Source organism: Eretmochelys imbricata, chromosome 8 (assembly GCF_965152235.1).
Source record: "Eretmochelys imbricata isolate rEreImb1 chromosome 8, rEreImb1.hap1, whole genome shotgun sequence".
NCBI classification, from domain to species: Eukaryota; Metazoa; Chordata; order Testudines; family Cheloniidae; genus Eretmochelys; species Eretmochelys imbricata.
The window spans coordinates 51,520,685-51,533,395 of record NC_135579.1 but is presented as its reverse complement, the minus strand read 5'-3'; the positions used below and the strand labels follow the sequence as shown (position 1 = coordinate 51,533,395).

Sequence of the window (12,711 nt, the reverse complement as noted above, 5' to 3'; positions counted from 1 at the left end):
AGCCCATAAGTGGGGATATATATAATTGCCAACATTGCAGGGGCACGTAAGATCCTGCATCATTTTCCTTTCCTTTGTTACAGTGATTCTCAAACTTTTTTACTGGTGATCCCTTTCACGTAGCAAGCCTCTGAGTGTGACCCCAGTTGTCACGGAGTCCCTGGGCGATGCTCTGGAACTGCTCCCTACAAAGCCAGTCAGGACTCGGGTGAAGTCTCCTCTCTGTGAGCAGCCTGTCTGCAGGGCAAAAAGCTCACACAGCTTCCACCTTCCTGGGTTTGACTTCGGAGCATTCAGCATCCTCTGCCCCTCCGTGCGCTTCCCACAGCAAGTCCGCCCAGGTGGGGTCCAGGGGAAGCCAGAGGGTCCTGCACCCCAACTTCGCAATCAGATGTGACTCTTAGCCAGCCAGTAAAACAGAGGTTTATTAGATGACAGGAACACGGTCTAAAACAGAGCTTGTAGGTACAGAGACTAGGACCCCTCAGCCAGGTCCATTTTCGGGGGCAGTGAGCCAGACAACCACGTCTGCACTTCACTCCATGTCCCCAGCATGCCGAAACTGACTCACTCTCCACCAGCTCCTCCTCCGGGCTTTGTCCCTTTCCCGGGCCAGGAGGTCACCCGATTCCTTTGTTCTCTAACCCTTTAGCTATCACCTTGCAGTGGGGAAGGGCCCAGGCCATCAATTGCCAAGGAGACAGAGTGTCGGCCATTTATGTACACTGGCCCTTTGGTCTGCAACAATTACACTCTCTTATCCCACCACCTGGAGACTTAAGAAATGCATAGGGGAAACTGAGGCACCCCTACAGCATTCAGAGGAAACATTAAGAACAGTCCCACTTTGCCATAGCCCCCCATCAATTAAAAATGCTTTTAAATATATTTAACACCATTATAAATGCTAGAGGCAAAGCAGGGTTTGGGGTGGAGGCTGACAGCTTGCAAGCCCGCATTTAAGACCCTTGCGACCCCCTGGGGGGTCCTGACCCCCTATTTGAGAACCCCTGCTTTGTGGTATTATTTTATGTCCTCCCTTCTTTCCCTCTGTTCTATTTCTCACTCTCTTGGCTTTCCATCGAATCCTGAAGTCAACTATGTTGTATTCATCTAAGCCTGCCTTGTCTATGAAGAAAACATCCAGTAAGATGATGTCCCTGACCAGATTGTAAATCAGGATCCAAGTAGCAGGTGTCACGATCGACTTGCCAGCCAAAAGCATCCTCTTGTAACTAACCAGCGGTCCAGTGTTCCAAAAACATCAGGAAAAGCTGTATTTCACCCATCTTTTCTTACCTGTCTTTCCTCTACCTTGTGTCTGTCTGTTAAGAACAGGATAAGTAAATGCCCTCAACACATCAAAGCTGGAGTAAAATTAACCCTTTCCTTTTCATCAAAAAAAAGTTGTTCTGAAAATAAGAGACTGATCTTTTACCTCCAAAAGGAGAAAGGCTTTAAAGGTTTTGACTAAGTTTGTTTTGCATAATCACTCAACTTGAGTTTCAATATAAATTCCTGTTTTGATTTCTTATTCCTTCTTTTATTTAATCAATAAATTTTTCATTGGAATAAATGCTTTTGAGTGTTTGTCAAGTTACTGAGTAAAACAAAGGCCTCTGTTTACAATAACTCCAAACTTACCTATCTCTGTTTAAGGTTCGACAGTGAAAGAGATTATGAACACCTTTAACTCTTTAGGCCTTTGAGATCAATATCAGCACAACAGATACTACCTTGAAATGAATTGGAACAACTTCTGAACACGTTCCCTTAAGGAAAAGGGATGAGACTGATCTATGTGGTGTTCTGACAGAGCAGTTTTAAGGTAGCAAACCAATCTCTGCGTCAGGGATTTAGACACCTGAGGCCAGATTCAACCCAGGCATAACTCCACTGAAGACTGAGTGGGCCCATGACGTTGTGTTGAGGGTGATGGCCTTGATATAAGACTTGATAATATGCTGTTCATCCTGTCAACTTTAGATATGCGTTTTAGGTAGGGTTTATCCAATTTAAAAGCACGCTTATGTAATATACCTTCATTAGCCCTCCACTAACTTTACAGACCTTTCTAACATACAGACTTTCTTCTCATGGTATCTTGGTAACTGAGATCAGTCGGGGTGCTCTTGCTACCAGCCCCATAATATGAATGCAGGGGAGTGGGGGAGAAGGCCAGTGGGCAGCAGAAGTCCTGAGCCACAGAATTTAATCCCTTGATTGCCTGACGAAGTTAAAGTTTGTTGACCTTCTGGAAACCTGCAAGGTCTTTGTTTACTCAAGCTTTTCCTCAATAACCTGCCAGAACAGGGCTTTTGGAGCAGAGCTCTTATATCAGCTGACTTCTCAATTTAGTCATATTTTAACTGTTTTTAAAAAATGTATTGTAAGAGAATTCAGATTATGATGAGTACTTAAGCAAGCTTAAGCCATATATCTGCATGCACATTACAAATGCCTAGTTTTGTATCAGATATGCAGACATTCAATTAGAAGAGTATAATCACTGAAAAGATTTCTTCCCATTGACTGATGGATGTCATTAGTGCCAAGGACTTTAGAATCTTACGATCAGATAGTTTACATCATAATCTCAAATGTCTGAGAAAACGGATTTATACACCCACTTAGGAAATCACAAAACAGTGCCCACTGTGGATGCATACTGACTGACTACACTATGCAATCTGTACTTTTATGGGGTGGCGTTTCTTTACCTCAAAGCAGAAGTCTTGTCCAAGGATACTGCTGTGAAGCGGTTTGACAAAAACTTTCTCTTCAGTCCCAAGATCCAATGCCTCCACTGCGCTGCCTGGGCTCAGCAAAGACTCATGTGAACGAGATTCTTTCAGCTTTGGCAGTCCACGAGATCTGAAAGCAGACAAGAAGGGAAAAATAAGAGGGAGTCATCTCCTAAACAAGATTTGGAAACATCCAGAAACAAAGGAAGATTGAGACTGATGGGTTAACCAGTCTGTACAATTTTTATAAGTACTTTATAAGCCTAAAGTAAATAAATTGCATGCCTTATTTATTCAGTTTCGCAAATTCAAGGTGTCGCATAACTCTTTAATACAGTACAAAATTGTTGTACTAGCATCTGGCTAGTAAATAGATTCCCACCACCACCCAAATCCAGGAGATATAGATTCATAGAACTACAAGTTGCATCCATTTTGGCACAGTAAAAAAGAAAAATAGAAATTCTTGACAAAATGTGGATTTATCTTTAAATCTGTATTTACTGTAGACAATATGCTACTGGGAATATTTAAATGCTGATTACTAAGCAAATGCTTTGTTAATAGCAACAAACACCTTCCCCCCAGTCCCTAAACACACACAAAATGAGATTTTTCCTCTTTAAAACAGGCAGTTTTTTCAATCAGTGGGATTTCCCTCTACATATTGTGGAGGAGAAAATATAGAAACAAAACAAACAAAAACAATTAAAACATGCAAATGCCCTGCCACCTTACCCTACCCAGATCAGCTGTCTACACTGACATTTTGCAATCCCTCTGTCTGGCTGGTCTTTACACCTTTTAACTGTTCCCATCTCCCTTGTCTTTTTTGGCCTCACTCAGCATTCCTCCTCTGGGGTTGCCCCAGGCCTCTTCTATCTTCCCAGTGGACACACAGATTCTCTTTTTCAGCTGATGGGTCTAAGTTCCTTCTCCTTGACCACTGCAGGAATCTCCCACCTCTAACTCCTCCAAGGATGTCCCTCATCATTTCAGTCTGCTTCTGATCTTCTATCACTCCAGGCATTTGTCATCTATCCAGACCTCCTTCCATCAGTCTCCTTGTGGCTCTTGCTGACTTTTCGAAGACACACAACTCCAGCTAACTTCAGAGTTTTGGGACCAGTTTTGCATGTCAAACGGTTTACAATATTTTCAGAATTCAATTTCCATGTGATACTTGTATGTTCGTGCTTGTTTATTCAAAAACTTAGTTTGTGACAAGCTGGGGTGTAAATCTACCCTCGTCTAGCTTGCCAGACACTAAGTGTCTATGCGGACCCTGCTACCATGCACTACAAGCTTGTCAGTGCGCTCTAATCTACTATTTCAAAGCAGGGTAGATCAAAGAGCACTACAGTAATTTTGGTGTGCAGCAGAGGGTCCACATATGCACTTGTGCCGCAGGCCAGCGCAGAGTAGACTCTCATCCTAGCTTGCTGTGAGCTATGTGTTTGTGTAGACGAGGCCTGAGCGAGATAAAATTCTTATAGTGCAGTCTACTGTCAAAGTGGTACTGTAAAGTACCAGGTTTCTGACTCCAGAATAAATGTTATCACCTCAGGTTGTTTCCTCCTTGTGCATCACTACCTGGAATAAAAGGTTCTACAGGTAAAATTGTGCTTTCAATGGCACTACTTTGGTGGGGCTACTCATGCCTAACTGATCATCCCTGAGTAAATGAAATGATTGATAGTAAACAAGGAATAGAATCCAGGTGCCTCTCTTACTGCATTTGACTCTACTCTGTTCAACTCATGAACAGGGATAAAAACAGTAAAAACATAAAAAGAAAAGGAGGACTTGTGGCACCTTAGAGACTAACAAATTTATTAGAGCACAAGCTTTCGTGAGCTACAGCTCACTTTGAATCTGATGAGGTGAGCTGTAGCTCATGAAAGCTTATTCTCAAATAAATTTGTTAGTCTCTAAGGTGCCACAAGTACTCCTTTTCTTTTTACGGATACAGACTAACACAGCTGCTACTCTGAAACCAGTAAAAACATACTTGCTATTCCAGGCCTTGATTCAGGAAAGCACTTAAGCACATGCTTAACCCTATTGCTATTCAGCAATGCACAGCAAATAAGACTAAGCATAAGGAAAAGCAGATGTGAGAGTAGGCTGGCATTATTTTTCCACACACTTTTCAGAGTAGAGCTGCACTTTAAAGCAATACTTTCTCACCAAGATTTCCCACCATAGTTGGGCCACAATGTAGGCTTGGTTTACACTAAAAAATTAGGTCAGCTTAACTACATCGGTCAAGTGTGTGAAAAATCCACCCCCCTGAGCAGCGTTGTTAAGCTGACTTAAGTCCCCATGCAGACTGTGCTAGAATTCTTCCGTCGACCTAGCTACCACTAGCTACCTGTTGGCATAGGTAGTGTCTACACTGAAGCGCTACACAGGCGCAGCTGTGCCACTGTAGCATTTTAAGTGTAGACAAGCCCTTAGTTTCAAAGCAAAAACGTTTACAAATGGTTATTCAAAGAAGGATTGGGAAGGTTTTGTTAGCTATGCTGGCAGCTTTATTCTCTGAAAAATTGTACTTCCCCTTGAAACTCTTTTTTAAGAAAACCTAATACTTTGAAATATTAAAAAATCTTAAAACTCTCAATACCATAGCAGCAGCTTTATTGAGGGATATTAGAAAACAGGAAGCCTTCTCCAAATGCATTTTTGTTTGCATCTTCACCAGTTCTAAGGCAGCTTACCAAGACATGGATACTACAAAGAATAAATATATTAAGAAGCAAGCAGAGTTCACCTCATTTTAGTTTTGCACAAGATCAGCTACTTCTGGCACGCTGGTTGATTCACATGGGATCTTTAGACATTCTCAGAGAAAATGTAGGTTACATTAAATATATTAAAATGATCTAAACATAGGGAACAGCTGCATTTTGATAAGATGGATTCTTAAAAAGAGATTTCAAATACAAATTGACAACATTAGTATGAGCACTCTGTCTGCACTGTGCTTTTTTATAATAGGTTACAGCAGCAGCTTGTACCAATGAAAACCTAAAACCTCAGCCATGTATAATTGAACACTTGCTGCAATTAGGTAGGGCAAGTCTAAAATAAACACACCACAATGCACCACTTTAATATTATTCTATGCAAAATCCTCTCTCTAATTTAAATTTCTCCTCTAAAGAAAGAACTGCTGAGGTCACTTGGCTACCCAAGTGGCAACTCTCCCAAATTCTCAGCAAATTCAGTTCCAAAAGATGGTCCTTTAGTGAATGATGCCAGAGAAATGTCTGAAAGTGCCCACAGCTAATTCCAGCCCCAAGAGCTCACAGCAGAAGAATATGGGGTGGTCAAAAGGGAGGAGAAGACAGACTACCACTTCCAAAACAAGGCAACTTTTCACAAATCCTGATTAAGCCATCACATTTGTAGTATCCTAGGGTTAAAATGGCCAACACATTCCAATTTACATCAATCAAGCACACCTACATGAAGCAATTGTACAGCCATCTGGCCGTGCACCCCCAAATCATAGTGGTGCCACATAACAGCCCCTCCAAATCTTTTTCTGGGCTACATCTCAGAAAAGAAATCCAGGTGTGCAGAGGAAGAAATGCACAAAATCCAGCAGTAGTTATATCTCAAGCCTTTGGTTAAAAGTTTCAGATGAATTTTAAGCCAGGCAGGAACATTGGGTAGGAAGAAAAGCTACTCCATCCATACACGTTTAGTAATATCCCTTCTCCTCATCCTTCATGCTGCATCCTGCCCCTCAGGTGACACAAACAAGGTTCCTGGCAGTGCGCAGTCTGCTCAACACTGGGCCTGTTTCCATGGTGCTGCATCTATAAGGAGGTTAGAGCTGGAAGACAGCAGGGAGAAGCAGCAGCCAGCAGGGCTCAGGGAGCATGCTCTGCAACAAGGCAAAGGTGACCTTTCAAGCAAGGAGTGAATTGCTCTTCTTTGGATTTAACAAGATAACTAGATCCTAGATAATAAAGAATGGCAAGGAGGGAAAAATACCTTTAAAGAACTGCTAGCCAGTGGCCTACGAGGAATGGGGTGGGGGCTGAAGAAAAATACATCACAGAAATTCTATTTATCTTTCTTCACATATGATCTTCCCCTGCTGGGAGACATTTACCATATCCCACCTCGCAAGCTAAATTTTTTACTAACACATCTGTTTTGTTTCCTCTGCAGCATTCTCTTTAGCCTACTAATTTTGTACATGGTTTTATCTCAGATCAACTTGGATATAAAATGATCTTGTTTGGTCAAGGGAGAGGGGCCGTGAATAAGTTTTAGCAATCCCTGGAAGTGACTGTATTTTGTCCTGCACAGATTTCTTTTTGGTGATCAGTTCCTTTCAGCATTGCCAAGCAAACAACTATAAACGGATTAAAACTCAACCTCATTCTGACACCACAGTGATACTGGAGAGTTGCTTGTTGGGTTAAATGTGAATGAATGCATCTGCAATTGCCACAATGTATTTCTCATTTATTGGTAAAACTGTTTAGTATCTATGATACTGTTGCTCTGGGCATAATTCAGTCAAAGGCAATTGCAATAAAAATAAATTATATTTCTATTAAAATAGTTTTCTGCTTCTGTTAAATTCTCACCCAACATTCTGTTGTTGTAATTAATAAAATAGACAATTTGCTCACCCGTTACCCCTCTGGCATAGACACACAGTTAATAACTCAAAGCCACTCACTTATTTTTCTAATGTCCAGTGATGATGCCAGATTAAAAGAGCCTTTCCTATATTAGATGGGAAGCTATTGGAAAAATGAGTACTATTTAGAGTGTCTGCGAAGAGAGAGGTAATCCCAGAGAAGCAGGATTACTATAAACAGGAAGTTCAAGCAGGCTCAGGGTGGGGGAAGGGTTGTTTGCACAAATCTGTTGCTATTAAACAGCCCCATTAACAACCCAAATGCTGATTTCAATTACATTTAACCTTAAATGATTAACCTTTTCCCTACTATTTCTTCTATCTACTGCACATGGTAAAAACTCTGCATAAGGGAACACATGGTTAAAATGCATCATTACCAACCCACCAACCACGGGTGTAGCTACACTTAACAATTCATTTCTATCATGAGAAGTAGTGGAAGGAGGAGTGTGCGGGGAAACGTTTTAACTTCTCACCTCTTTCCAAATGCTGATGGGCAGTGGTCCTCATAGTGAAGTATGCATGTTCCTCAATCAGAGCTTTGAAAATGCCCCAAACTACTGACCCAGCAGCCGAATCCCACTGCTACTGACAAGGTCTCTCCAGCAACACTACCATATCACTCCAACCCCAATCTGACCCCGTCTCCTTGCACACCATGATTCAATAGTTCTCCTTTTCAGGAGGATTTCAGTTGCAAGGAGAGGAAGCTTGGAACTGAAAACCTCAGGCTTCCAATGGCACCATCCAACACACAGCAATTGATTAATGAGCTACTACTGTATTCTAGCAAGCATAGGGGAAAAAGGGTTAAAAACCTAATTGCTTTGGTGATGAAGCTGTCCTGCTGATTTTGACCTATTTAAAAGCCAAGCTACAAAGTACAAGAGGCTTTCAATTACTCAGCGTATTAGGGAGAGCATTATACTGCTCCAAAACACAACATGGGAATATCAATAATCTAAAAACCAAACATTAAATAAGTGCAGCACTGAAGGAACAAAATCCCATAATATTTTTTCTTCATCAACAAATCAAGGTAAAGCTCAAGAACTTTGATTAGAATTATATTAGTAAGGAGAGCTGAATCCTGCTCAGCCCAGCCACTCAACTAAAACCTATTTGTCTCAAATGTCCTCACATTAAAAAACTGTCCATAAAGTTATGCCTATATTCTTCAGAAAAATCCACAACACAACACCGTTGTGATAACAGAAATACTTCCTAAGATCAGAAGGATTAATTCAATACTTATCCACAAAATCAACAGAGAGAACCTGGATTCCTGTGTGGTGGAGTTTCTGCTCAACATTGCAATTAGGAGTCCTAGGCCCACTGAACTGAACCCTAAAGTCAGCAACAGCATCTCGGTCCGGAAGTACAGGTGCACTCTACCAGGACTGAAGCAGTGGATTCCCATGGCAAGCATTCATTCTATAGGCACCACACCCTGCTTGGTTTTCCAACTATCAATTAGCAAAATGTCTCATTACTTGGTCAACAATTCTAGGAGTCTAACCAGTTTTATTATATGTATGTTTATTCACTATTGGAAACTTTAGGTTATTTGTTGACAATGAAAAGAACTCAAATGTAAATAAGAGCCTCTGCTCTTTTTGAGCATGGAGATTCAGATCTTGTTTAATTGCAGGGCTTTACCCAAAGCCCTAAACTCATTGTTTGAACCATGTATGTTTAATTTCAAAGCCCTTCCAGATCTCTCTCCGTACAGGTCACAGCTTGTCTAACATAAATCTCACATGGTGCTACAGAATATCCTGCTGAATTTTACAATCATAACATTATCTTTCCTCTGACAATCACAGTCCCTACTGCTAACATTTCAGACTCCTTTAATTTGCTGAAGCAGATACTTAACTATAATGTTTCATTTAAATGCTATTTATGGAAATGTACTATGTAGGGTGGAGTCCCCTTTCTGCATGCCTGACAGTGCACTGTGGGTTACAGAAATGCATCTGCCATGAAGGGGGATGTTTATAAAGGGGCCAACTGAACTGGCACCCAGGGTAGAGTCTGTACCCACAAAGGGAAAGTTTATGACAGGAAGCTTAACATTGTGGGCTTGTTCAATTTTTCCTGAAAAACGAAGTAGCTACATAAGACCTGAAAGCAGTGGCTGAGAGAAACATTCACTAGAACATGAGCAGTGAGACAACATTTCTTTGGAGACATCCTGCTTCATCCCCTCCTCCCCCACCCGGCACTCTCCAGCATGTAGACACAAAATGACATATGCGGAATGAGTGCTCCTGAATGAGTCAAGCCTTAATAGCAAATTGCGTAATACAGATTTTTATCCCTAAATCTCAAACAGGATAAAATCACCCACTTTTTTTTTTAAACAAGGATTAAGCAGAATGAATGAATGAGAAAGTGAAAACACTGCAAGATTTGTTTCCATTTATCTTATCTTTTTTCCACCTCCATACCGCAAATAATTGAGGGGAAAAAATGAGAGGACCTACCGATAGAAAGAGCTGGTGTGAGAGCAGCGGTAGCGCTTCACCACGAATCCCAAAGCCATGGCTACTGGCTGCCCTGGTGCCTGGCAGGGTCCATTCTTAGCAAGCACAGAAGGGAACGTTTGGCAAACTACGACTATCTGATAATGCCATAAAATCACTTTTACTACATCAGGAGGATTCCCACGTGGCAGTAAATCCCAGCAGGGCAAAACCCTCCCAGCTGTCCACAGAGCTTTAATGCCGTTGCCGAGAGCATATGCAACCAGGCTCAACCATCTTTACTCCCCACCAGAAACAAACCTAAGGGAAGGATTATGAGGCCGGTTGGAAATGCTCTCAGACTCCCAGCCACAAATTGACTATATTAATTTGGTCTCTTTGCCCCATCCCCTATCCAAAGCATGTTATCCTTGAACCTTTTATGCTGTTTTACCTTTAGAGTCAGTAGACAAGTTTTATGCTTTAGGAAGACACTCCCAACACATGTAAGATGCAACTGTGTGAGACGAATGCAGTGGGAACCTGTCTAGGAAAAATGTGAAAGCTGACACAGTAAAAGTAAATGATGCCACATGCTCTTGCAACATGAGATACTGCATCCCAGAGAGATACTGTATAGGATATATGTATCTGGACAACTCCATTCAAATCTGGTTTACGTCACAAATGAGAAGGGAGTCTGGAAGTTTCAAGCTAGAGCACTGCAAGATGAGAAACAATTTTGCAGGCACAGCAGGCTCTGCTCAGGAGAGAGCCAGAAACTAGAATAGCTTAAGTGAGGTAAGTCAGTGATAAAACTGTGCTGTGGAAGATGCAGACCCAGACTGGGTGCACAGGTATTGTGTTGTTAACATCCCAGTTTTGAAGAGCTGGCCTGGTATGCCAGCCAGTTATACTGAAACCTGGTTTTGAACCCAGTTTCAGTATATTTAAGCTGGATGATCAATTGCTTCCCCTCTGTAGCAGTCCCAGTTGCATCCTGTATGGCAGTTCTCATTCTCCAAACCCCTTCCCTACAATGTTTCTGGGTCATCTCTCTACCTCAAAACAATTCTGCTCACAGGGCATCACCTGCCAACATCCTGAATGAGATACACGTCTGCAATACCAAATCCTGAAACACACCAGGATAAGTAAATCTCCTGACATTTACAGGTATTTATCTATAAATTGAACCGCTATCACTATAGAACCTGAACATCTTGGAACCATTAGAAAAATGAAACAGCAATATTCATCTCGCTCCATACCCACTCGGTAGGAAGGAGCGAATTTTTGTGAATGATTTTGGAGTAAGCTAATGACATTGTTTATTTTAATAATAAATAATAATAATGTTGCTTTTTTTGTGAAATGGAATGAAGTTAGTCTCCTGCCTATCTAGCCCTAGAAACTTGCATAACACCATGACATCCTTTGTGAGCATCTCCTTAGATTTGGGTAGGTATGTTTCACTGGGGATTAGGCTAGGAAAGTTCTTATATGTAATAAATCAATAATAATAAAGGGGCAGCGAAGACATAGGAGGTTGGGAAGAATGCTAATTCATTCATATTAATTATACACAATTGCAGAAAAACAAATGCTAATTTTTCACCTTTCTTTGTTCACAAGCTAGTTTTAATGGTTGCATCTCCCTCTTTTGTCCCTTGAATAAACAAATTCAATATTGTTTTAAAGAGGCTGAGAATATTTTTTTTAATTCCTCCTCCTTCTCCCACCCCATCACCCCCCCTTTTTTTTTTAAGCTATCTCTTCCTATCTTCACTGCCTCATTCCCACGTGAATTCTCAGTTGTCTTTTCACACCATACCAGCCAATTGTGTTTTCTGAAACCTTTGGCTGCAAAGTGAAACTTAGTAAAAATCATTGGTAAGATTCACCGTACAGTGGGGTTTAGCTTCCTTTGTGGTTGTATTTATAAAGTAAAGTAACGTATACAATTACACACTTTCAAAGATGCTGTATTCGAGTGCATTTCCGGTGCATTTCCGGATAAGAGGCCACTAATGCAAACACAACTCCATTAAACATTCAGTCTCTTCCATGTAAGGTGCCCAGGAGGTTAGTACTGCTACAAACGCTCATCAATTTCTTTCCAAAGAGATTGAAGCAGTACTCTTTTCCCTCATTGTCCTGTAGCATAACACTTTACAAATGCGCATTGGGAGAGCATCTGTGATGTCAAAAGAAATTGCTACACACTTCAAGCAAAAGAGTAATACTCTCTTACACGAACAGTAATTTATTGATAGCAATAAAGAAGCTGGGGTGAATTTTATTATTGCCAGATGAAGCCTAACTATTCTCTCCTGGCTCGCTGCTTCACCTTGGGCCTTTATCTACCCAACTTAGTCTCTTCTCCAAATGAACAAGGATTTGTCCTCATTGTTTAGATTTCTTGGTTGCCTATCATAGCTCCTGCTGAGTCCTTTAGAATTCCTGTGCAAATACATTAAAAATTCAATTTTCATGTCACAGGGCCAAGGGCCGGCAAAGTCACAAATGCCAACAACGCCCTCTGACCACTACCCAGAAAAAGGATTGCTGTGTTCAGAGTGTGGAGCAAGCCCGGTATTAGAAAGCAGAGTAGCTTAATTCCCAACTATCTTAGCAACTCTTGTCTGACCCCCTCCTAGCAGCATCTCTAGCGCGGGGACAAGGCGGAGGAGGTGTTGGAGTAGGAGCTGCAGTTGATAGGGGAAAGGTGGCAAAGATGTGTGGGAGCTACAGACTGCAGGGGCACAAGGCACAGAAGTGGGAGTTCTGAGGACAGTGCTGTAAGGGGGAAGGTTGGTGTGGAAGCGCT

General features: G+C 41.5%; 1 protein-coding gene across 1 annotated transcript in view; it reads right to left on the bottom strand.

The window, feature by feature from the left end:
- The window catches only part of RASAL2 (RAS protein activator like 2), a 184,872-nt gene that overhangs the window by 35,808 nt on the left and 136,353 nt on the right, over positions 1 to 12,711 (bottom strand). The window contains exon 6 of the mRNA XM_077825004.1: positions 2,721 to 2,874. Within this exon, the coding sequence (XP_077681130.1) occupies positions 2,721 to 2,874 (154 nt within the window). The remainder of the gene's footprint in view (positions 1 to 2,720; positions 2,875 to 12,711) is intronic.